The 27,699-nt window shown below is 33.8% G+C and overlaps 1 protein-coding gene across 2 annotated transcripts in view; it reads left to right on the top strand.

The window, feature by feature from the left end:
* The first annotated feature begins 4,074 nt into the window (after positions 1-4,074).
* The window catches only part of LOC134256219 (ceramide glucosyltransferase-like), a 29,595-nt gene continuing 5,970 nt past the window's right edge, over positions 4,075-27,699 (top strand). Inside the window, exons 1-7 of one of the 2 annotated variants that reach the window (XM_062738882.1) lie at positions 4,075-4,220; positions 21,806-21,939; positions 23,197-23,312; positions 23,788-23,929; positions 25,661-25,763; positions 26,698-26,799; positions 26,944-27,059. In XM_062738882.1, coding sequence (XP_062594866.1) covers positions 23,200-23,312; positions 23,788-23,929; positions 25,661-25,763; positions 26,698-26,799; positions 26,944-27,059 — 576 coding nt within the window. In that variant the 5' untranslated portion in view covers positions 4,075-4,220; positions 21,806-21,939; positions 23,197-23,199. Of the gene's footprint in view, positions 4,221-18,855; positions 19,001-21,805; positions 21,940-23,196; positions 23,313-23,787; positions 23,930-25,660; positions 25,764-26,697; positions 26,800-26,943; positions 27,060-27,699 lie in introns of those variants that run through there. The other variant, XM_062738883.1, reaches the window with a different exon arrangement.

The raw sequence follows: 27,699 nt of genomic DNA, 5'->3' as shown, positions 1-27,699 counted from the left end.
CGGTCAAGCGGAAAGTGATTTCCTGTTACGTAGTTGATGTATATTTCACAGTTGTACAGAACAATGGGTTCGTGTTTATTGGAGTCATGTATCAATGCAACAAAATGATAAAATGACACTTGTTAAAAAACAAAAAGACCCCCCCACCCCACCCCACCCTGAATCCGCCACTGATGTACTCTAAAGTACTCTATCGTACCACAGGTGCTTGAGGACAGGACCCCCCCCCCCAATACAGACCCCCGGGCCTGTTGGACTTTTTCACATAAATTATATATGGGTGACATATTTGTGATATAATCTATCCTATCAATTCAGAAAATTTGCTTAAACTTACATTTTATAAAAATATCTACCCTCTCTATATATAAATTGTTGATTTTTATATAGAGAATGTAGGGTAGATTTAATAGAACGTTTGTTTTAGGTAATTTTTCGATTTGCTGGTAAAGATCTTATCACAAATATGGCAACGAAAGATTTTTTATAAGAAAAAAATCGAAAAAGCCCAGGGGTCTATATCGAAGGGGGGGGGGGGGGTCCTGTCCTCAAGCACCTGTGTATCGTACGTACTAGCTTACTCTGTTTAGCAGGTTGGGACCAATCGCCCAAATGGGATATAATAGTCCATTTGCGATATAATATCCCAAATGGGCTATAAATTTACAGTGCAAAAATTGAAAATTTTTATTTTGGTAGTAAATATCATAAATCTGCATCAGGACACTTAAAAAGGAATAACTTTTGGTTGACAAGTTTTCCTGTATGCCCATTGTTTATAGGAGATTATAACTGATCCCTCGAAAGTTCCTTAAATTCTTGGGGATCAATCTAACAAACGGTAGGGTTGCAGAAAAACTTATAAAATTAAACAAAATTAAGAAATTATAGGTATAAAAATATAATTACAATTTGATATAACTGATTTTTTAACCGATTTTGCAATTAATAGGTAGGTTAACGTCGTTGAGTGTGTTTTTGACGTTATGATAATCTGTAGCTCTTAAAGAAAGGGGTAATAAAAATATTGTTAAGAAAAAAGTAATAAACATACACTCTTGAAATTTAAAACATAGAAATTCGAGAATATCTCCAATATTTTTGTCATGTTTTCATGTGAATCCATTGTGTACGTCATATTTTGTAATTCTCTATAAAAATAGAAAAATTTGCTAATTTTTTGCATTTTGAGATGCCCCCTGGTAACAAAACGGTAGAATTTCGTGTGTATAATATAGTATTACTCATCAAATATTATAGTTTGAACAAAATGTCTATTGTAGTATTTGTATAATTTGCTTTAGAGTGCTAAAAATTGGCATTTTCCTATATAATCCTATAGTAAATGTACCTGTATTTTGAGACGGTCCCTCAAAAATACCTGGACGGTAGATTTCCCCCAAACTTTGCATGTACACTGAGGTTAATGTAAGTTATATGTGGTATAAAAATAAAGTGTTTCCCTATTGTAGTTTTCACACAATAAAACTATAGTCGGTCCCCTTTTTGATGCGGATTTATATTTATTACCAAAATAAAAATTTCCAATTTTTGCACTGTAAATTTATAGCCATTTGGGCGATTGGTCCCAACCTGTTTAGTAGGACCGAAATTGCGAAGTTTTAGTAAAATCATTTTTTTTAAATTTGGTTTTCGATAAAGTTTTGCGTAGTAACTTGAAATTTTCAAAGGGGGGGGGGTGCGAAAGCTTTGCGTTGTAAAGCGAAGGTTAGGCTTTCTTCGCGAATGTTTCGCGTTATGATGCGAAAATTTCACGCATTTATCATTCGCAAAACTTCCACGTTAATTTTTCTTTTTGACATCATAGTACAAACAACATAAACTTTTCATTTATAAAACCTGCATTATGGCTATTTTTGCCACATTTAACTGCTTAAAATAGTAAAGTTAATTTTTTTTATAACATTTGAATAATGAATGAGCATGCTAACCTTATCACACCCCCTCCCAAAGAGAGAGAGAGAGAGAGAGAGAGAGAGAGAGAGAGAGAGAGAGAGAGAGAGAGAGAGAGAGAGAGAGAGAGAGAGTGAGGGAGGGGAGATAGGGAGTGTGGAGGGAGGGATTGTGAGGGAGAGAGGGAGTATGGAGGGAGAGATTGTGAGGAAGAGAGGGAGTAAGAGAGAGATGAGAGGGGAAGTGGGGAGAGAGAGAGAGAGAGATTAAAAGCAATAATCAACATATAGTGTAAAACTCCACAAGGGGAAACTATCTCACACGGTTGATTAAATAGCATTATATGGTGGCATATTTCTGCCCTCCCCCCCATGCAAGAAAAATTATGTTAACATGCAAGAAAAATACTACTAAATATATTCACTTGTCAATTTCAATAGTCTTCTATACGACTAGTACTGTTCCAATAAAGATATATAATATAAATGATATTATCTTGACATTTGACTTTTCTGTTCTTGCACCTTACATATTCCCATAGTCTTGAGAACTGAACTTTTTTGGTGCCGGGGAAACATCGATTTTTTTTTTCATCAGTACATTTTTTTTTCACTAGATCTGATATAGAAATTTTTCTCAATTTATTTTAGAGAAATGGCTAAAAAATATTTAGAGCGTATAATCACTGCAATAAAATGAAAGCAAATATCAAAAAGAAAATACAGTTTATTTCTTTTTCTCCAATTTCCTCTGTTAGACTTTTAATAATTCTCATCTAAAGCGGAGACACCTTCGTGGATGATTACATTGTAAGTATATAATAATGCTAAAAAATAAATTTTAAAAAAGCAAATACAAAACAACAGTGACGTATTAATGAATCAACAACTTAATTTCTTAAATTTATATTTAAAATAAACTGTGTCCTAGCGAGTAAATTAGGATTTTCAGATGACGCTTACTACACGTTAAACGTATGACGTCGCGTCAAAATTCTTCGTAAATTCTCGACGTTCTGCTATAAAAGGTACAGCATTGAGCGTTATTTTTCCAATGCATACTTTTGAGTCAGGTATATAAATTATATATCATTTAATTCTAAAATTTCTAAGCTCTTTAAAATGTTTGGAACGGAGCAGTTCTGACATCCGGCATTTTTTTGGCCAATACCCTACTTTGTTCTTTGCACTTTCAGAAAATAATGTTAACATCCAAGTTACCAATCTTATTATAATATTAATATTGGAAAAATAACTTACTAATATCAATATATGATATCATACATGCATGCAAAATGCAACGTAATATGAATTTAAATGACATATATGTCGTTGTTGTTGTCCCACTGGTCTAGCTGCAGATCTGTAGCGTTATGGTTTTATATATTTGTCTTTGACCATAACGCTACAGATCCCCTAATGCAAAAAAGGTGCAATTTACGGCGCAATATTTTTTGCGCTCTTTTGGGGAGAATTTCACCACTTTCCAGCATCGTTCAATCAAATACCTTTCAACCCCTAATTCTAGACACATTATTTAATTAATCTGTATATTTTATCCATATCCCAACCCTTTATAGTCGTCTCTACAAGTGATAAACTCGCTTGATTAAAATTATCTGTTAGATTACTGAAAATTCATATCCAGCGAGTTTATTGCCTGTAGAGACAACTATAAATGGTTTGGAGGTGGATAAACTATATACATATTGGCTACAGAATGTGTCTAGAATTAGAACGTGAAAGTATACTTGATTGACCAATGCAAGAAAGTGGAGAAATTCTCCCCAAAAGAGCGCAAAAAATATTGCGCCGTAAATTGCACCTTTTTTGCACTACGGGATCTGTAGCGTTATGGTCAAAGACAAATATATAAAACCATAACGCTACAGATCTGCAGCTACCACTGGTCAACATGGAATTCATTTGCTATAATAATATGAGCCCCCCCCCCTCCCCTTGTAGCTACATTATTGCAGCCAGGAATTCATCTTTGGGATGAAAAGAAGAAAATTTTTGGTGATCAGTGTATCATCTTTAATTTATTTACATTTCCAAAAAAACACCTCGGATACTAAGCTGAAATACACTTGAATTCCCATTCACGGAACGAGTTAATATTTTTTCTTTTGGACACGGACCAATGAATTTGGTCCATTTATTCACGCCGTGTGCGTTGCTAGTACAAGCGATCGGGTTCCGATCAATCAATCGTAACAAATCAAGACATGTTGTCCATTTATGAATCAGAGGGGATGAGTCCATTCATATTTTTTCAGCTTTAAGTTTAGCTTCTGAAAAGAGTCGGTAAGTAAAAATTTAAAGTAGTTTTAATGTTCCATATTCGGGACGTTGCAACGTCACTTCTTATCACATGTAAGATGTAAACAGTCAGGTATGTTGTCATCGTACAAATATTTCTGATCTTTCGTAAAGAAATGGTTTCATGCCATTTTCTCCATGAGTATGCTGTATTTTTCAGTCTTGGGATGAACGAAAATGTGGCTCTGATATTTCACGAAAATACCTTGTTATTAATTTACGTGTATTACTTTTACCTGTAGAGAATATTACATGTAAAGTTACTTTTGAAGATGTTATTAATTTAGCAATGCTCTGATAAATGTTGAGAATGTTATGTAGCATATACATGTATATATCTGTTTATATATCTTATATTGAAAACTGCCCAGAAATTTACCCTCTGTGATGTGTCAACTATATACTGTGTTCACCAAAAATTGCTAAAAATGTTGAGTTAGTCATATTTTGAAATATTTGCTACTGAACTATATCACCTCAGGGTCCAGACAGGACTAGGTTACTTTTACAGAAAAAATTTTTGTTTCCAGTATTGGGTCTCAGAAAACGACAGAATTCCAATTTCTGAATACAGCTAGTAAAACATGTTTAAAGCAAACTTATAATGCATTAATTGAGGCTTATAGCATAGTGATCTTCATTACTCTTGGGTTTTAAACATATTGTGAAGCTAACAAATATAACAAATTATTAGTTTATAATGAAGCAAAATTGCCCGTCCCTGCCTATTGCATGGTTATAAGTGTGTTTTACTCACAGTACTCATCATATACTTACAGTCTATTACATAATAAACACAATGCATAATACCACTTTTTATTGAATGATATATCAAGTGATACAGGCCTGATGGTCGGAGTGTTTAAACCCCTATTATAAAAATGTACTTTGTTACATTGTACATAACATGTTATTATGATAAAAAAAATCATTTACTTACGTAAATGCCATAAATAAAAAAAAAATATTAATAAGATATTGAAAACAAAAGGGGTAGGCAGTATGGGTTTTACCACATATTCTCTAATATATATCATACATCCCCATGGATTTTCATGCAGCTCGATGGTATGTTATATGTTTTCTATTCTGAATTCGAATTTTGCTCCTCAGGTTCACCCCCCTAAGAACAACTTTGAAGCCACCAGTTACAGAATACAACACAATCACACTATTCTGCTTATTAAATATATTAAGATGATGGAGGACTACAAAACATTTATCAATCAATCTTTCAGTGATACATACAGTATTTTTGTAAGTCTATCCATGGCAATTACTTGTTATCACCAGAAGTACCCATTATCACCAACATTACCAGAGTACTCAGGTGATGAACTGTATTTTTCAGACATGGATTTCTTGGCTTTATTTTAAATCAGAATTCCATATAGGTTGTTCATTTGTATTCTTTTTTCTTTTTTTTTTGTAAGTTTCTTGATATTTTCTGAGCTTACTGTTTAATTTTATCACTGATAAATCTGTCATGGCTCAAAATTTTACCTTCTTATTATATGATTCAGGGTATAAATTGGAATTTAGGAGTTTGCCAGGGAAATTAGCTACTGTTGAAAACCTTGGATCACAGAATCAGAGAAAGGTCTTTAAATAAATGGAACTCTGAAAATAAAAAAAAAAAAAGAGAATTAAAGGTCAATACAATGTTGCAATGCCATATACATGTACCAGTAAAATGTAATTCAAATTAATAAGTTAAAGAGATAATTTTGGTTAAAAAATTAAGTGCCAGGAAATGTCCGCAGTGCAAGATTTGCCTCAGAGCTTCTGGGGATCTATGGGCACTTAGCCCCCCCCCCTTCCCCCTCAAGCTATATCTTTTCACTTCACTCCACAGGTACCAGATAATTTTGAATAGTTCTGAGATATAAGGTATGGGACTTGGCAAAAATGCATATGCAATAAGTCGCACAAAAAATTAAAGGAATTTGTAACAATTTTGAATCCTGTGGTAAGAACTAACATATATCACGTACATTGAGAACAGCGCTATCTGTATAATTCATTTGTATTATTAAAAGCTCATAAGCTCAGATTGTTTTAAAACATGTTTGAAGAATTGTTCAAGCAAATTAGATAGGTGTTTTTTGCCAGAATATGATGTAAATTACAGACTTGGACATATTTTATACTTTAATAAAAATTTAATTTGCTCATATTATCTAATTAAAATGTACTTCTTCACATAGATATTTGGAGTTTATATGTCACACTGACATGTGATAACTAAATGACTAATATTGGAGTGAAATACCCCTGGTATACCAGTATTTCACATATAATATGTAATAGTTTGGGCCGTGGATATCAACCTGGATAACTCAGTCGGTAAAGCATCTGACTAGTGATGCAGGGGTCCTGGGTTTGATTCCCAGTCCAGCTATACACTTTCTCCTATCCCGTAACATTTGGTTCCATGCCATGCTCTTGAAGTGACAGGTGAGAGGCCTGCTAGGGATGAGCCTTGGTTGGGGTCTTTGCCCATCTTTGGGGAGGGGGGGGGGGGCAAAGATCTCTAAGGAGGGAAGAATGTGACGGTCAGCTGATTTCGATTGCTAGTGGCCAGATAGCTTAGTCAGTAAGCAACTGACTGGAGATTCGGGGGGCCCGGGTTCGTCGTGAGTCTTGGTCTGGTCTGCTGCGTTTTTCTTCTTTCCTGTTACAAATATATACAATTGTGACAGAGCTGCATCTTCATTAATGTTAATTATCATCCTTAAACATTAAAAAACACAACTGCAAGATGTCAATATTTTGTAAAGATAACTTGTATTCCAATGGTACTTTAACTTGCATTGATCAACTTATAATATTGGGACTGATCAATACAACTATTGTTTATAAATCATGTTTACGTTCAGTTCTTTATATTTAACTCTCATCAAGTTAAACATGTTAAAAGTTGTTGTCATTAATTATATGTTGACTGACAGAGGATTCTTATATCACAGAAATGTTTTGTAGTGTCATTACAAGACAATGTAGTCAAATGAGTGATATTCAGATTAGAAATAAAATGATTCTTAGAAAGTGAAAACAAATCAGAAATAATGATTCCTTATCATTCATAAGCTAAGTAAAAGATGACACTGTCATGTTTGTTTAGTATTTTTTGGCAATTGACTTACATTGCACATGTATTGGTATATCATTGTTAAATAACAAGGGCAAAAAGGTTTTTTTTTTTTTTTTTTCAAACTAATTAAGCCATGTAAAAAAGTGGGGACACACTATGTCATCACAAAGTCATTGGTAAGAAAACTTTTTTATGTTGATCATAAGTTGTTAAAGTTGTAAATATACATGTAGAACTGTAAACCAGTTTGTTAAAACTTAAATTGCCTTATAAAGTTTGGGATATGAAAAAATCTTTAGAAAAGAATTATTGAGTAAATTGAACCTGCAATTGTAGCCATATAGTCCTCATTTCAACACAACCAAAGATGCAAAAGCATGTTCATGTTAATCACAGGACCAATAATAATGAATTGGTATATAGTGTGGTGAAAAAAAAAATATAGTCAAAAAATAAAACTCCCCTCCTTTTGTTAGTATATATCTGCGAGGCCTGATAAAGTAATTGTATTTCAGATATTTCTGATAGAATCTGATGACATCTGAAGTCAATAGGAAATAGTGAAATAGGATGGACTATCTGTTTCAACACTAATGTACAGGTGCATATTTTTTAATCTGTCAACATCAGAGTTGAAGTGGATAATTATATATTCAGGAATTAGATGACGGATGTAACAATTTTTAAATTAATGTGTGAATGAGGTGTTATACCTACAAAAATCCACTTAGTGATATCTGAACTATTTTCATGGTTTTGTAATGTATTTTTTAGTAAAATTTACTGTCTAATAATGTGCCAGTGTACGTGGCATAATTTGATGTAGAGTGCTTCAGTCATGATGTGTTCACTTGATGTGTCCATTGTAAACTACTGAAAGAACCCCTCCTAGGTAAAGAACATAATGAATTTAATTCTGAATCTCATTCCTACAAACACTACAATGTTAGTAGTAAGTGACCTTGAAAGCCTTAATCAATATTTGGTTTAAATCCCATGATCCTTTTTAAATGATATTCTCTGGATATAGTCCATGCACTTCTGAATTTCGCAATTAGTTTTTAAATTCATCTACCATTGGATTGAACTGTTATATGAGCCTATACAGTGCACATGTTTTAATAATCATGCAGTAGTAGATTTTAAAAAATGAAGATGCCGTGCAGTTCTTGATTTTCTGGACTTAAGGAACCCTAATAGCTGGTATATTTTATGGCAAGTGTGGGCTATTAATTGAGTATAAACATAATATAAGGGACCAGTAAATAATTCTGAGGGCATGGATTGTATTGGATAAATCCTAGTCAAATTATTTTTTAAGGTAAATGGGGTATGTCTTTACTCATCTTTATTATTCTGCTTATAGACATAAGGAGATAAATGTTATGTACATAAAAAAATTACTGTCACTTGTATTTTTAACCAGTTGTGGTCTCTTAGATATAAGAATATCATTATGGTATCCTATATCTGAGATTTTTGTACCAATCTGCTTTAAGTAAACTACCTGTTGTCATCTTTTATTATCAGATTTGTAGGACTAATAGTTGTTTTTACCTGTTCCATGTCTTTGCATGAATTATAATTAATTTCTGTTTTGTTTTATTCAAACTAAGACAAACACAGTTGACAATCATAGGTCCAATGGATCTTTTATTCTCCAACAGTTTGTTCGTAAGCTTAATAATATGGTTAAGTTAGATCATAATTGTTTCAGCAACAGATTTTATGTATATCATTTCAGTCTATTTGAAATCGTTGGGGACACTCTCTGAATCACCAGTGATCAGTGTCAACACCTGCTGCGAATATTAACTTTTTAGCTCACCTGAGCCGAAGGCTCAAGTGAGCTATTCTGATCAAAATTTGTCCGTCATCTGTCGTCGTCGTTGTTGTCGTAAACTTTTCACATTTTCATCTTCTTCTCAAGAACCACTGGGCCGATTTCAACCAAACTTGGTACAAAGTATCCTTGGGTGAAGGTGATTCAAGTTTGTTCAAATGAAGGGCCAGGCCCTTTTCCAAGGGGAGATAATTATGAATTAGAGAAAAATTAATGGCATTTTTAAAAAATCTTCTTCTCAAGAACCACTGGGCCAGGAAAGATGAAACTCATGTGGAATCATCCTCAGGTAGTGTAGATTCAAGTTTGTTCAAATCATGACCCTCGGGGGTAGGGTGGGGCCAAAATGGCCGATCAAAGTTTTACATAGAAATATATAAGAAAAATCTTTAAAAATCTTCTTCTCAAGAACCACTGGGCCAGGAAAGATGAAACTCATGTGGGATCATCCTCAGGTAGTGTAGATTCAAGTTTGTTCAAATCATGACCCCCGGGGGTAGGGTGGGGCCAAAATGGCCGATCAAAATTTTACATAGGAATATATAGAAAAAATCTTTAAAAATCTTCTTCTCAATAACCACTGGGCCAGGAAAGATGAAACTCATTTGGGATCATCTTCAGGTAGTGTAGATTCAAGTTTGTTCAAATCATGACCCCCGGGGGTAGGGTGGGGCCAAAATGGCCGATCAAAGTTTTACATAGGAATATATAAGAAAAATCTTTAGAAATCTTCTTCTCAAGAACCATTGGGCCAGGAAAGATGAAACTCATGTGGAATCATCCTCAGGTAGTGTAGATTCAAGTTTGTTCAAATCATGACCCCCGGGGATAGGGTGGGGCCAAAATGGCCGATCAAAGTTTTACATAGGAACATATAGGGAAACCTTTTAAAATCTTCTTTTCAAGTACTTCAAAGCCAGGCTTTGTTATATTTATAGGGAATCATCCTCAGGCAGTGTAGATTCAAGTTTGTTCAAATCATGACCCCCTTGGGGGGTGTGAAATTCAAGTGCCCCCCCCCCCCCCCCCCCAGTTTACTTTCAGTTCTGATCTGATCTGTGTTTTTTCCTAGCCAATTGCTCAGGTGAGCGATGTGGCCCCTGGGCCTCTTGTTATGCTAGGATTTATGCATCTGCTAATTTGATCGGTATGAAGAGTACATAAGCATAGAGTTGTTATTTTTTAGTATATTTTTAGTACATGTATATCATGTGCAAGACTAAAGGGTTCTAGTAGAATTAATTTAGTGTATTATTGCATTATAGTAAAGTTTAGTAAAGTTAAATTGTTGCATAACAGCAATTAAGTGAAAGCCGCTGCGCCATTCGCTAGAACAATTTTTAGTTTAAGTGAGAAACGTTTTTATAAATACAAGTGTTTACAATTAGTATAGTAGCTGTCTTATAAACCTTGAATAGCATATTAACTTCAGCTTTCAGTACAAAGACTGAAAGATCTACAGTACATAAGATGATCAATTAATCAAAAAATTAAATTTCTTTTATTAACTCGCATGAGCCAAAGACTCAGCTGAGTCTTTCTGATGGACTGAGTGTCTTCCATTGTGAAATAATGTAGAATAATACATTTGCTCAAATCCAAATGCCAAAAGCTGGGGCCACATATTGGCGATCAAATTTTTACTGTGCACCAGGAATGCATAGGAAAAATCTTTTAATAATCTTGTTATGAACAACAAATTTACCATGATTAGTCATATTTTTATGGAAACATCAGGTTGTACTATAGATTCAAGATTGTTCAAATCATAACCCCAGTGGATTAGGTGGGCCACCATTTAAACCCTCGTCACATTTCCAAAAACGACCAACGGCCGATGGGTTTTGAAGCAAAAATGGGATTCTTAGGGTGACAGTCGGCAGTTCATCGGTCGTTGTCTTGGCCGATTTTGATCTCTTTTTTTGTCGGCCGACCAATTTTTTGTCCATCGGTCCAAGTTATAATTTTTATGCGTCGGTGGCCAATTTTTTCAATTGAAGTTATCCGTCGACCAACCTTCAATCATCGTCCGACCATCAGCGGTCAGTTTATTAAGTCGGTCGTCTGTCGTTGGACAATTAGGGTGTTTAAAATTTCGGCCGACGCTTAAAATCAAACTGTAGCTCAAAGCTCGATGATCGGGCGACGATTGGCCGACTTGTGAATATTTAACCTATTAAGGATACAAAACACAAACAAAATTTTGATGCATGGATTGATATATATTTTTTGAACGGAAATAAAATAAATAATTAATCCGTAAGATAATAAAGAAATCTTAAGTATTCTTTGCTGTTTATATATGCACCATTTGTCATTTTTATGCAATTCCATGCAAAATTTTGCACACATTTTCAACATGGAGTCACAATTTTGTAAGATTCTGCCACTTTTCCTTGCAAACATTACTCACGTCACCTATCTGAATATAGATTTAAGAAAAAATATTGCTGATTTCTAAAGAAAAAAGATTTTTGTGTTACATGTATTTATCGGTGTCCCTAGGAAATAATGTGACTGCTCCGTGTCGCCCGATTCTGTGTCGGCCGATCATGTTCTTTCAGCCGACAAGACCAGAAAAAATAAGTCGCCCGACCATCGGCTTAAATGTGACCTAGGCATTACAGTCAAAACTTTTGTAGGAGTAAAGAGGAAAATAATTTTAAAAATTAAATCTTTTCTCATCATGCTCTTGCAAGTGTTGGAGGTAAGCATTGTGATCCAAGGACCTTCTTGTTCTTTTATGTTTTATACTGAATACATGTATTTTGCAGAATAGTTTATACTTTTTATCAATGCAATGGTTTATAAAAAAACCCCATAGAAATCCAAAAGTTATGCATTAATTTTTTCTTAAGTTTTACTAATGTCGTATGCTTGATCTTAAATTGATTTCTACATACCATTATCAGAGATAAGTCCAGTTGTTTTATTCAGGGTTTATAAATTATGTAATGGATATATGCCGAATACTGTTCTATATGTAAAATTATCAGACTGTTTGAGGCCCGTCAGGGCCGAAAACTGTCTGATAATTTTACATATAGAATAGTATGAGGCATATATCTTACTTAAAACATTGCCATTTAAATGTCCAAAAGTTACCTGGAGGAGTCCGATAATAACACAATGGGAGTTCAGGCATCAATTGTTTTTTACCCGTCTAATAAGTAGACAAAAGAAATGAGACAGTAAAACAGTGAGTGAACTCTTGTTTCATTTCATTCATTCAATGGCAGTCGTTTAGCTAAGCAGGACAGGGGTCCAGTGGTGATGAATTACTTTTAAATTTGGAATTTTTTTATTTAATTTGTGCACAAATTGATACAGATATCATTTTTTTGTGATATTATTGCCATCACCATGGAAAGTAAAAATGGAGATTTTCATCCAGGAGTTTTAGTCTATTTAATGGAAATTCTCAGGTTTTGAAAGTGCAACGACCTGGAAACAATCTTTTTAAAATTAATAGATTTGCCGATTATTTCTCAGAGAAATTGATTAAATTCGCTTATTCAAAGTGTTGTATCAAAAACACTGTTAAATGGTGGGAAGTATTCATTTGGAGGAAGGTTTAAGCTCGATTTCTTCATGGATTTGCTATTTTGTATAGCAACTTGATTTCTTTGCGATTGCTTTTTTCACCTAAAATTTTTGTGGTTTTGGACATGTTTAACCTTTATTTCACTCTTCATTTTGTTTTTTAAATACCGTCCGATTTTGTTATCATTGCCGTCCGATAATATATTATCAGACTGGTAATTGTTACACCGAAACTTTCTGTTTTTAAATAAAAACGCCCAAAGTTTCCAACAAAGTTTATTTTGTATTCCCGTGTAACACTTTACACACAGGACCCGACTGAGTAACTAATTGAACACACAAATTCTACGCTAAATATTAAGAACTGCCCAACCTACAGACTGTCAATCACTGCTAAATTAACCCGTTAATTGTGAACACTATGAATTCTGCATTTTCTCATGGCCGGCACTTCGGACATTCAATTCCCCTGAGACTCGGGTGATAAAAGTCAGCAATGCTGATACAAGAGCTAAATTTCCCAGCCAAATCTTAATGAGCAGTCAAGACCTTATCACATAAACAGATCACTGCAGTCTGTAGCTTAGAGCAATTACTACAAATCAACAAGATTAAGATAATATAAATCAAGCATTAATTATACAAACAATTTCACACAAATTTCACTTTAACACCTCCCTTCCAAAGATAAAAATTTAACTGTCAATAGTTGAATTTTTTCCAAGTTCATAATTCTGTATAGAGCAACATTAAATTTAACCAGTCACTAAATTCACTTTAACCAGTCCAAATAAGACTAGTATTTAACAGTTAATAGCAATTAATTATCAATAGAATAATATAAATCCAAAATGAATTTCACTGTAAATCCAAACTGAATGCACTTGAATTTTATGAATATAAAATTTTCACAATAATTGCCCATAATTCACAAACACATTTCACTTTTCAGATTCTTGATAATCCGTCTGCATTTGTGTTTTTGCTTCCTCTCTTATATCTAACTTCAAAGGTGTACGATTGTAGTGCGAGGGCCCAATGCAACAGTCTCTGATTTTTATTCTTCAAGCGATGCAACCATGTTAGTGGATTGTGATCTGTTTCTACGTAAAACTTCCTCCCCTCTAGGTAATACGAGAACGATCCAATGGCCCAAACGATGGCTAATAATGCCTTCTCTATCGTTGAATAGTTCTTTTCCCTTGGAAGTAACTTCTTACTAAGGTAAGCAACTGGGTGATCACCATCTGGCATCTGTTGGCTCAGGACAGCCCCAATTGCGTTATTACTCGCATCTGTTTGTAGTACAAACGGTAAATTGAAGTTAGGATTGACCAAAACAGGAGCTGTCATCAGGGCCTCCTTCAGTTTCTTGAATGACTGCACTTCCCTCTCCGTCCATTTTAATTCTGCGGGTTGACTTTTTCTCAGTAGATCAGTCAGTGGTACAGTTATGTCCGCATAATTTCCTATATACTGGCGATAGTATCCAGTTAATCCCAAGAATGATCTTAATTCCTTCTTTGTCAAGGGAAGTGGAAAATCCTCCATGGCCTTCAATTTCCTAGGGTCTGGTCTAATTGTCCCTCCACCAACTATGTGTCCTAAACAGATGATTTCTGTTGCTCCCAACTTACATTTTGATGGTCTGATGGTAAGATTGGCCTCATGAATACGCTGAAGTAGTTCTGTTACATGTTTGATATGGTCTTCCCACGTCTGACTGTAAACAATTATGTCATCAAAGTACGCAACAGTATTTTGAGTTCCATCTAAAATACGATCCATAAGTCTTATGAATGATGCTGGAGACGTCTTCATACCAAACGGCATCACTGTAAACTCGAAAAGGCCAAATGGGGTGATGAAGGCGGATTTCTCGCGCGTTTCCTTTGCCAGCGGAACTTGCCAGTAGCCTTTTGTTAGATCAAATCTACTCAAATATTTTGCACTTCCAATTTTCTCAAATACTTCACTCATGCGTGGAATGGGATAAGGATCCGTGAGAGTTATTTCATTCAGTTTCCTATAATCAACACAAATTCTAATTGTCCCATCAGGCTTGTTGACAAGGACAATTGGTGAGGCCCACGGACTTTTGGATGTTGTAATGAGTCCTTGTTCTAACATTTCATTCAAAGACTCCTTCACTTCCTGTTTCTTAGCTTCCGGTATCCTGTAAGGTCTCTGAGTAATTGGATTCTCAGACGTTGTTCTGATTGTATGTGAGATAACATCACACTTTCCCGGCTTTGATGTGAAAATTCTTGAAAATTTCTGACAGACATCCCTTAAACTCTGTCTCTGCATTTGTGTCAGCCCATGTCCAAAGACAAGATCTGAAATGGTTTCTGTGGCGTCGTTAGGAAATTCCTGCTCAATTCCAATTTCATTTTCTGTTGCTGCCAGTAATGTAGTTTCCGGTAAATCAAGGTTCACTTCATCAGCCTCATCCTTAGTTACCACGACATTTAAGTCCCTTGGTTCGACATCACATTTATTCATGCGATTTTTGGCACTTAATTCATTTTGTTCTTGTTCTTTTGCTTTGGCTCTCGTAACCACAGCTGCAACTTTGTTCCTCTCCAGAACATCTATTCCCAATAAACCATCTGCAACCAGATCAGGTACTAAACCTACCTGAACATGTCCCTTAAACATTGGTGTTTCCAGGTTAACCACTGCTAACTTAGCCTCGAATGGCTGTCCAATAGCTGTAACCAAGGAAGTAGTTTGTCCATGTAGAACACATTTTGGATCAACAAGATCCTCCCACAATAGCGTCATAGATGTTCCAGTGTCCTTGACCATTGACACTTCCACATCATCCACTTTCCCCGGAACATAATGTAAACCCCATAATGCTCCTTTCACGAAACACGACGCTAGATTACCTTTCTTTGGGCATTTGTTTGCATAATGTCCAAAGTTCCCACAGCTAAAACATTTCACTTTTTCCAAACTTTTCTGTTTTCCGGAGTTCCCCTGTTCCTGGCTCTTCTTCTCACCTAACACTTTAGGATTTAGAAGTTTTCTGTCCTCGGCCGATTTTGTTGGTAGAATGTAATCCTCAGCAGCTTCAACTAATTCACTGCTTCCCTTATTCCGTCTAATCCACTGGGCTTGTTGAGGAGATAACGCCTTTAAGAAATACTCTTCTCGGAACTTTTGTACAGGATCTTTCTCATCAATGAAACGACTCAAATACAGATCTATTCTCGACATTAATCCTCTGTAAGTTTCTCCTGGTCTACGTTTAATTTCCTCCAGGAACTGAAAGTAGTCTGCTGGGCGCTTGCCGAATCGATTCAAAAGAGCCTTATACAGATCTCTGTATCCCGAAGTCACTTGCTGCGACACTTCTCGAGCTTCTCCGGTTAAAAGTGACCTAAGCTGTAAAGCCTTTGAGTTCTCAGTCCAACCTGCATGCTCAGCTACCGCATCAAATTCAGAGAGATAGCACAAAATGTCATCCTTTTCCTGATTAAATGGTTGAAATTTAATTTTTGGCATTCCTGTCGAATGTGCTCCTGGTGTTGAATTGGCCTTCTCTAGCTGAACACGTAATTCCAAAATTTCTTTTTCATGTTCCAATTCAAGTGTTTTTAAACGCAATTCATGTTCCTGTTTTTGTTTAGAAAGTTGTAATTCCAATTCCAAGTCCCGTTTCCTTGGCATTTTAATTCCGCTTGTTAAATCCAAATATATGTATTAAATTTCAAACAATATTTCACATTTAATTAGGATCCTTTACCGCTGCCACCACTTAAAATGTTACACCGAAACTTTCTGTTTTTAAATAAAAACGCCCAAAGTTTCCAACAAAGTTTATTTTGTATTCCCGTGTAACACTTTACACACAGGACCCGACTGAGTAACTAATTGAACACACAAATTCTACGCTAAATATTAAGAACTGCCCAACCTACAGACTGTCAATCACTGCTAAATTAACCCGTTAATTGTGAACACTATGAATTCTGCATTTTCTCATGGCCGGCACTTCGGACATTCAATTCCCCTGAGACTCGGGTGATAAAAGTCAGCAATGCTGATACAAGAGCTAAATTTCCCAGCCAAATCTTAATGAGCGGTCAAGACCTTATCACATAAACAGATCACTGCAGTCTGTAGCTTAGAGCAATTACTACAAATCAACAAGATTAAGATAATATAAATCAAGCATTAATTATACAAACAATTTCACACAAATTTCACTTTAACAGTAATTATTATTATCGGACGGCTACAGGTAAATTTTTAGACTGCAAGAACAAAGGCATGATGTCACAACAATGTTTTAAGTGAATATACAAATACCTAGTCAAGGGAATTGATGTGACTTTTGACTATAATTGATTCTATTGCACTACATTACAGAGAGAAATGATGAAGAAAATCAATATATTGATTAGTTTTGGAGAAATAAGTTGAATATGGATATCAGAAATGTGAAAGATGGAAGGGGTTACTTAAGGCCATAATAAACAAAATATATTCATTTTATTCATTTCATTTATAATTTAGACTGTGTGCTTTTGTACAGCACATTGACATTTAATCTGAGATAACTTGATGATCCCGATGTAAGAAAGTGCATGCAGATCAAACTTGGAAAGATAATTCTAGTAAAAACCATTGATGTGGAATGTCAATATGAAGGAATTATATAATGATCAATCATGCAGGATGGATTTCAAAAACATGCTGACTGGATATTGTTTTTAAAACTGTGTTGTATTGTTTTCAAACATGCCCTAGGATTGAGTAATACCTGTCACAATGAACAGTAAAGAGATGCACAAGACCAGACCTGCTTTGGATGCTGAAATTGGCCTTTATTTGTTGGATGATGGAACAGTTCAAGTTTTCAGAGCAGATATAGGGATGCTATGTACGAATTTTGGTAAAATTCAGTCCCAGTTGTTCTTACAGACAGACAGACAGATGGACAGTGAACTGCAAGTGACAAAAAAGCTCAGGTGAGCTAAAAAGTTTTGCTTGAAAAAAGGGGGATCCCCACTCCCCACAATGCTATATGTATGCATGTTGTTATATGTAGTTCGATCCATTCTTTAACTACAAGTACAAGGTACAATATTAGGGACATATATTTGACCCTTGGAATATATATACACATTCACATTTAAATGTCAGTTTACTAATGTGTTCTTGAATGCAGTACTTTGGTATCTTTGTGTAAGACATATTTATTCATGACTAAAAATGTTGGATGGATTTCAAAATTTTGTAGATTTAAGGCATATTGAATAGCTCCCGTTCACTTGTGGTATATCCTATAAGACCAGGAACTACCGGGTCAAATTGTTCATGTCATCTCGTTATGTCATTGTGATATGTCAGGAGATTATGTTGTGGTTTTATGAAATTTGTGTATGACATCCTTGACCTGTTGACTGTTAGATTTGATTTAAATTAATATATATTATAAAGTTAACTGCATAATGCTTTTGAGTTAATTTAATGTAAGCTATAGTGAAGGCAATACATGCAGCATAATACCCTAGAGTGAAATTTTGCAATAACAGCAGAGCAGATTTAATAGTATGTAGTATAAAAGCTGATTGAATTTATGAAATAAAGTGACAGTGATTGAGGTGTTTCATTTCTGGTAAACAATATATATGTACGTACTTATGGGTTTGTCATGCCTATTATTCTAGCATATTTTGGATGCTTTTTTTACATAAGATTATGCAGAAGTTTCCTTTAATTTATGTTTACATCTGTAATTAATTATAAACAAAACCTTAAGCAAAGAAGATGTAATAAACATCTTAATGAAATGATTCATAAAAGTAGGTTAATGAAGACCCCAAAAGTCAAGATTTAAGGACATACACAATTGAATATGCAGCAAATTGCTAAATTTAAAAAGAAGATTTTGTTATTTTTTTTAACCAGTTATCGATAATAGTGATTACTTTGTGTATAGGTGGGTTATATATAAGAAATTTATCCTTGAAGGAGAATTGGAAGTATTTGTAATACCCTAGTTGGTACTTGACAAAAGTTTAATCATTCAAATATTTACTCCAATAAAAGATGGAGTGATAATGGAGTTCTTAAAAAGAACATAATACAGGAAGCTGATCTCAGTCTCTGTGTCAGGAAGGGAATAAGCCTTCCTACTCCATATAGATGTATCAGTGTACAGTCTTTACACTTGATTGTCTTACCAACAGGAAATAATCGTTGTCTCCTCCTTTGTAACTAGAGGTTTGTCTCACACTGAATGGAGCAAGCTCTAAACAACATCAGGTAGTATTCATATTATCTGTATATTTTAAGGAAAAAAAAAAGATATTGGTATCAATAATAATTACTTGATCAATTTCTGTAATAAAAGATAATGCAGTATGACCAATAGTCACATTCAGCTAGTTGAGGAAACTTAAATTTTTTGATGTACCGGAGTATATAGATTAATTTACTGGTACTAAAAGTTAATTTAGAAGCAGTATTATATGGCTACATGAAAAGAAATCTTTAATTTAATGTATTTGTTAAATAAAAAAAGATATTTTTGTGAGAATTTAAAGAATAGCAAAAAATGAAGATTCTTTAGTTTCAATACCTAATATTAGTTCAGCAGTATCTTGAACTATTTCATATTCGACCAGGGACCAAGAAAAAAAATATCCAATAGCTAATGAGATATTAAGGATAAAAGACTTATATGAACAAGTATACACTGACAAATGTATATATTGTAAAAGTGAGACTAGCTGATATCAAAAGTGATTGGAGGTGACATCTACTTTGTGTTCGGAAATATGTGATGAAGCATAGTGGTGTAGTTTCTATTGAACCTTCTCTGATGGGGATTGTTGAAAAAGTTTTTACATATAAGCTACATATTTGCTAATTGGAACATTGCAAAATTTGTCATATATCAACCATCAGTTTCTTCTCTACAATTCAACTCAATTTTTACCATGGAAAAATCAGACCCTGCTTTGCCACAATTCTTGAACTGCCATTTTTGCAATTTTATTTTAATTTGGTTTTCCATAACTCATTTAAAAATCTAGATATCTTGCAAAAGAAATTCCTTTTGCATCTTTTCATATTTTCTCAAAGAAAAGAGGATATTCATTATTTAAAAAGTAGTTAACATTTGAGTTTTCTATGTGTTCTACTGTATATATACAATACATTGGTTATACCTGAGTTAAAGTTGTCTCAATATGAGCAAATCTGATGACTTCTGAAACTTATCACCAGTTGTGAAATTGCAAAATTCATTTTATTGAAATTTTATCTCTCCTTGAGGGTTCATTCTTGCTACTAATGACGAAAATTCTATAAGGAAATACAGGTAAATATTGACAACTGTTTTATGTTAAGTTTTACCTGTGGCCATTGAAAAAAAAATCATGGAAGGGAGAGATATCAAATAATAAAAGGAGATATTACATACAACTAAGGTAAAAAAAAAAATCCAGGAAAGCAACATGAATTAGTCAAGGAATTGTATATATGGAACTGAAATGTTTGAATTTACAGAAAATCAGGGCATGCAGCCTTATAATTCGGTAATACATGTACATGTATTGGAATTGAATGAATCTTGTAAATTAAGAAGAGTTAAGCTGTTGGTTAATACAGTTTGTCTGCTCTAGAAGATTTGGCAGATTTATCATAAAAATGTTCTGAAGTAAAATTTAAATTAGTTTGTTTCAATGTTAATTTCAAAATACTAGTATTCTGAAGTAGAAATTAATTTGTTCGATGTAAATTTCATCCATTAAGCAATTTTTAAATTGGCTAGTATTTTATAAGGAAATATCATTTTCTAAAAATTATATATGCATATTCTTGCAGATAATTAGGTAGAACATGTTGTTTTCCCTTTTGAGGTAGCTTAAGCATTCAGTTGCTTAAATGGAAATAAATAAGTCCCTTTCACTGTCCGTAAGCAGATGTTGACATTCCCAGTTGAACGTTCGATGAGTATTGACTCAGAGTTCACAGAATTCTTTCAGGTTCAAGTCAAGCAATCTTTAGGTAGATATTGCAAAATGTCGAGGCTCACATGACTCTGAGATGAAAAGAATATGCCATAATTGGTATTGTTTAACAATTACAAAGGTATTTCATTGACTCGGAATTGAAGTCTGTTTATTTGGTATGTTTATAATTGTCTATCTTGTTTGATTTATACATGTATTAAATTATTATGCATGCATGCTTGGCCATATGATTCATTGAGAGGTTATTGAATATTATGGGCCATATCCTTCTTATGTTATTTATTTTTTGCAAATTTAACATAGTTTAAAGATTGGGCTTTAAAAAGGGGTTATATTGTCTGTATTATGATTTTTTTTTTTAAAAAAAGAAACCTTTTTATCACATGTATACTGACAGATGTACATCATGTATTCAGTTATATATGTAAAAGATTTTTTCCCAAGCCAATTTAATAGATATGTGGAAATCATTTTAAGTGATCTGAATCAAAGACCTTTTCCATTAAATTATTATCACTTTGTAAGTCATTTCTACTTGCGACACCTTTCTTGTTGAAACACTTAACGAGTACCTGTATAAATGTCACGTAATTACTTTCACTTTGATGAAGGTTTTAACATACCTGGAAAGTTTCCAAGTTTGTTTAGGTTTTAAATCCTAGCATAGAAATAGATATGATGATTGGTTTTTCTGTTCTTAATTGATCATGCTCTGTTACCTGTTTAAACTTGGATCGGAATTCAAACTTTAATCGAATGACTGTGTTATAAATATGAAATTCTCTTCCGTTAACTTCCTGAGGCAATGGATCGGACTGAATCCTTCAAATTTACCGTGCAATTGGTTTAATTCAACGTTGTGTGCAGATTCAGCTCTATTGATCAGCTTAATTACTTTCAGTTCGATTTATTCAAATGATTTTTAATAAGTAATAACCTAGAATTTTTTGTTCATTTTTATAATGGGAGGTCTTGTAAAATTCACTTGATGCATCCTGTTTTAAGAGCACATACATGTACTAGTAATATTAAAATATACTTTCGCATCAGTTCCTGTACTATTTGCTATGATTTATTTCTTTAATGTTTTTAGAAACAGAATGAGGCGTCATTGACACATTTTCTACAGCTGTTAATTGGTTTGATGTCAGGAGTGTCCATGTATACAAAGTGACCATCATCACCACCATTAGCTGGCTAGATCTACAGTTCTTCTGTGAAGAAGTGGTAAGAAAGAATCTTCTAGAAACCAGCTCTTTGCATGACTATTAACTTTTAATGAATGATACAATGTTTTTATTAGAGTGTGTTGGGAAAGGGGAGGGTGGTGTAAGATGATTCATCATTACAATTTTGAACTTGCAATAGTTCAATTATTATGAAATTATCTAAAATGTCCAATGTACTATAATTACTGTATATTTGTCCTTATATTAACACACATATCAGTCAAAACTTGAAGGATATACAGATCATTTTAATACATGTACATGATAGAGTTGAAATGTCCAGATTATGTCTAATTAAGCTATTGAGGAAGGTCATACATTTCCAGATTGTATATACCTGGGTATTAGGTAGATCACTTAACTTCAGAAAATGTGCAGCAGCTATGGGTACTTTAAAAGTTCTTTAAAGCTGAACACTACTCGTAAATAGGCATAGTCCGCCATATTTCCCGTTCTTCAACGCTCTCCCTACAACTCGTATATAAGGAGCAGATCGCTAGTCAGTTCAATGTATTTCACTATAGAGATCCGAAGAGTGTTGACGTACACCTTACAAAGCGTGCTACTCAATATCGATGAAATTATCAAATTTTACGCATTTTTTCCGAAACAGGACAAAATATTATGGAAAATGCAGGTCAATACATTATTTACAAACAGAAAATGCACATAAAAACAAGAAATAAACGTAAAAAATCTAAGACCACGATAGGAGTACTACATGTCGGCCACGAGTTTAGAGTGTGCAATCGGGTGTAACGAAAGCGAATGGTTTATATACCCGTCTGACAGTGCCTATTTATGAGAAGTGTTCAGCTTTAATACTGGCTTCAAGCAGAGACGTGTAATGATTTGGTGAAGACTACTTATAAATAGAATTGGATTTTCTAAGTGTATGTTTCGGTATTTAAAATCTTGTCTATAAGACTCTGTACTGTCTGGCCTGTTACAGATGGACAATTTTAAAAGGATTATTATCTTTGTAAATTGGTGTGTATTCATTGAATGCATAAATTGATTGATTTTATAACCATGCAGACAATAGTAATAATTTGTGTCTTTTGAAAATGGCATATAATATAATGCGACGAGAATTTGACAGAGGAATTTAGGAGTTTTATTTTGATATATGAAACAGAAAGATGCGAATTATAGATTTATCTGTAGCAAATTTCATATTCCTCTGTAAATCCAACACTGATATTTTCTTCAGTAACATATTTTATTAAGTGTTTCTATTGTATTTCCTCCGCAGACAATGTTTTACCTGGATCCACAGAGCCTGGACTACATCTTGTTCTTTCTGGCTACGGTCTCCATAATCTTCTTTGTTATTTTCTGGTTCATGACCATTATGTCTTTCATAGGAGTGTAAGTATTTAAAACTATTTCATCAGATTTAAGGGGGCTGACTGTGGTTTCCATTGTGCAATATTTCGCACATCATATCAAAATGAAGCGTATTTACTGTTTAAAAGCATTTTTTTCACTTAATTAAAAAATGGAACAAAATAAAGATTAGTACAGGTTGAAAAATTTAATTACAATTTTATATAACTAATTTTTAAAACAATTGATTTTCAACTGATAGGTAGATTGACGTTGCAATAGTGCATTTTTGACATTATGATAACGTGAAGCTCTTATAGAAGGGGTAATAAAATGTTATAAAAGAAAAAGTAATAGATATATGCTATTTAAATTTAAATCATAGAAACTTGAGAATGTCTCCATTTTTATTTTTTTTTGTAATATTGATTTTTAACATTTTCATTTCATTTACATCAAGTATATATTCAGAAATGAAAGCAGTCTGTCTTTTAACTTGATTTTATTTTTCTACCAGGAAATGTGTTCTGTATCGGAAGTCGGACCTGATCTCATTTGATGAGAATTTAGCAGGAGTGTCTGTCGTTAAGCCACTGATGGGAGTAGATCCATTACTGGAGGAAAATCTAGAGAGCCATTTTACTATGAAATATCCCAATGTAAGCTTATATAGCTTCATATTGAATTCATAAGATGGTTATTTGCATTTTACCATCAGGTCAAGGAAATATGTTTGCATACATCCTTTCCACCTCTTTAGAATTGCTAAAAGTAATCCCCAATAGTGATAAACTGGATCAGCTCTTAATTGTTGTACCTTATTTGGTCAGTACTATTATCAAAGAATCATATACAAACACTATGTCCTCTCTGAGTTCTAAATATCTTTTGTGAAGTCTTAATATTCCATCATCAAATTGGCATGATCAATTAACTTAAAAGCATTTTTTAAAATTAAATGAATATTGTTTTAGATAGGCCAAAGCTGTACTACAAGAGGAGGGAATAGTTTATGCAATTTTTGCATACCTTTGTATGATACGAAGATTTTATATTTCTTTATCCTTCCATGCTTAATATACAAGTAACTTTTATTTAGTAAATTTTTTTTTAATGTATATCAGTGATATAAACCGAATAAAATATTGCAAGATTGTTGTAAAAATTGTAAATGACATGTTTTGCCTAAATCCCAACCAATGTTATAATTCAACCATTTTTTCCATGGTTAAATGCTCTGCTTTACACAAAATAATTGTTTGAAAATCACCCCATTTACTGCTAAGCTTAAACTTCGCTAGAGGCTACAGCTATAAAAGGATGAACTAAATTAGTGATGCTACAATCAATACACTTTACATATAACGCAGACTGCATTTGAAACCTGTGATTTTTTTCATCTGGCAAACCTTTTAGAGTGTTTGTCTTTTTGTTTTGTCTTTATTGACTAGCTGTATGTAATTGCATGGGACTTATAAGACTAAGTAACTGCATCAACATTTTAAATGTTCATTATACGTAAGTGTCTCATCAGCCAGAATATTATAAACACTAAATTATTCAGCTTCACCTGAACTTCATTCTACAAAGAACAAAATAGATTAAATATCACAGCTAGAATATATGTGAATTAAAAATATATATATAAACTGCATTTACCAATATTTTATTACCTTATAATTTGAGTGATTACAAACCCAGGATTGTATTTGCATAAAACACTGTTGTCTCAAATACCATATAGATGTCTAAGTGATTGAAAGTTTTAACCACTTTTTTTTTCCATCTCAAAATCTGATATCTCAAATACATGGTGTAGGATCCTTACGTCGCTGGTCCAAATCCCACTGTGGGGTGTGGAGATCAGTCCTTTGGATGAGACCGTATAAACCAAGGTCCTGTGTCGCAGTAAGTGCTTGTACGAAAAAGATCCCACCCTACTCAATGGCCGAGTTTAGGACAAAATTTGCAGCTCTCCACCTGCAAGTGGTGGCATCCCCACATGAGTGAAAAATTTTCAATAGGGACATTAAACAACATACAAACAAACTAACAAACCTAGATTGATACCAAAGTGATGTGAAAGTCCCAACCTGAACCACTTATTTTTTAACCTTGACATCATTGATTCATTAGACAATTCAAAGTTTCTTTGGTCTCACTGAGTTTCACTGTTTGAGATAATGAGATTTAACTGTATTTATATGCATGTTTTGCCATAAACTAACACAACCTTAGGATGCTTAAGCAAGTATTATAAATGACTAGAGGGTGAATAAAAAAAAATTAATCTTCACTTGAATAATAGCAATAAAAGTATGCACAAAATAATTTTTCAAAAGTTGTAGATTTTTGTGCTGATGTATGACTTATTATTATTTTTCCTTTAGTTTGAACTTCTGTTCTGTGTGCCAGATGATCAAGATCCTGCCATTAACCTTGTGAAAAGGCTGCAGGAGAAATACCCTAATGTGGATTCACAGCTTTTTATTGGTAAGTTCTGGTGGGAGTCAGGTACATTTATCACTTACAAGGTGAGCAAGCATACAGACAGGAAAAAGTGATGTTCCTGATGGTTTATAACTGTTGATTGGTATAATAAGGTCTATTGGAACATTGTTTCAAGGTTAACACACAACAAAATATATTTAAACCCACTTTTAAAGGAGAGGGGAGGTATCTTTTTTTTACCCTTGTTTGTCTGTCTGTCTGTAACAAATTTTTGTCTCAGTTTTCTCAGCAACTCATCTCAGATGCTTGAAATTTTAGCAGACTCCTTTGTTTGGGCATAGTGTGATTCATTTTTAACGTCAACTTTCTGCTAATCCATGTGTCTGTCCATACCAAATTTCTGTCAGTTTTCTCAACAACTAATCAGATGCTTAAAAATTTTTAGCACACTCTTTGCTTAGGCATGCCATATGATCATATGATTCATTTGTGTACAAATCCAAAGTCAACTTCCTATTTATCCCACCCCGTGGGGATCCGGGTTAGAATAGGTCTTCAATACCCCCTTGCTTGTCGTAAAAGGCGACTAAATGGGGCGGTCCTTCGGATGAGACCATATAAACTGAGGCCCCGTGTCACAGCAGGTGTGGCACGATAAAGATCCCTCCCTGCTCAAAGGCCGTAAGTGCCGAGCATAGGCCTAAATTTGCAGCCCTTCACCGGCAATGGTGACGTCTTCATATTAGTGAAATATTCTGGAGAGGGACGTTAAACAGTATACAATCAATCAATCAATCCTATTTATCCCTATATCTGTTTGTAGCTGCATTTGTGTATATTCAAATCAGAGTGGAAATTCACATCAGTATTGACATGTATGCTTTGGTCACATGCATAATTAAAGAAATGGTCATTTTTTTCCTCACCCAGCCTGACCATTATATACTCATTAAATTATCTCCCTTTATATTTTAAGGTGGAAAGGAAGGAATAATTAATCCAATGGTATTTAACATGGCTCCAGCATATGAGAATGCCAAATATCCCAATGTTTGGATTAGCACAAGTCGGATCAAAGGTAAGAAGGATTTTTATTATTTTTGGTTGTTGTGTTTGGAAGGTATCTGTTTTAATAATTAATGTGGCATAGATAAGTAATATTTCACCAAAAAGCTGGTTATTGAGAAAGACCAAAAATGTTGTGTTTTTTTTTCATTTACAGCATCATCAGAAATCATCCTAGATCTTGCTTGTAAACTAAAGAAACCAAACGTAGGATTAGTTCATCAAATGCCATTTGTTACAGACCAGAAGGGATTTGCAGCTAGCTTAGAAAAAGTAAGGATATGCATGTAAAGCTAAAATAAAATCTCCCTGGAATTGAATAAGAAAAAAATTTCTTATCCATAACTTATCATACCTGATGGGCATTGTTATTAACATTGTACCACTGAATATACACCCCTTCCTTACAGGGGTCAGATAGGCTAATTATTTCAACCAATGTGGGCAAAAAATGTTTGATTCAATTTCTTGATCCATTATGTTCAGTTTCTTTCATATTGCACAAAAAGAGATATTTTATATCTTTTAACACCAAAAATGTCATTATCTTTAAAAAAAATTTAATTTGAGGAAAAATATGCCTGATCTGTCTTGTGAAGGAAATAAAAACCCAGAGGCTGCTAGAGAAATAATATGATATCAAAAGCAGGAGCCTATTTTAATCTAGATCTTAAGATGTAAGGGTTATAAGACAAAGTAAAAATCAGCAAAATATTTTGCAGCTATGCATTGTAGAGTACAATATAAATGTGTACTGGTAATATCAATGTGCTTGTATATAAATACAAGTAAGTATAGAGGGACAAGATATTGAATTTGGAGTTAAACAAGACTTCATTTATATAGGTCAAAGTCAAATTAAGAATTCAAACCCCAAAAGGTTTGACATTAGATGCAATAGACACTAATTACC

The sequence above is a fragment of the Saccostrea cucullata genome, unplaced genomic scaffold (genome assembly GCF_032062105.1).
Source record: "Saccostrea cucullata isolate Sc308-1 unplaced genomic scaffold, CSIRO_AGI_Scuc_v1 ctg945, whole genome shotgun sequence".
Taxonomy (NCBI): Eukaryota; Metazoa; Mollusca; class Bivalvia; order Ostreida; family Ostreidae; genus Saccostrea; species Saccostrea cuccullata.
Note: the sequence above shows the minus strand (reverse complement) of the source record. Positions and strands in the feature narration are given on the sequence as shown.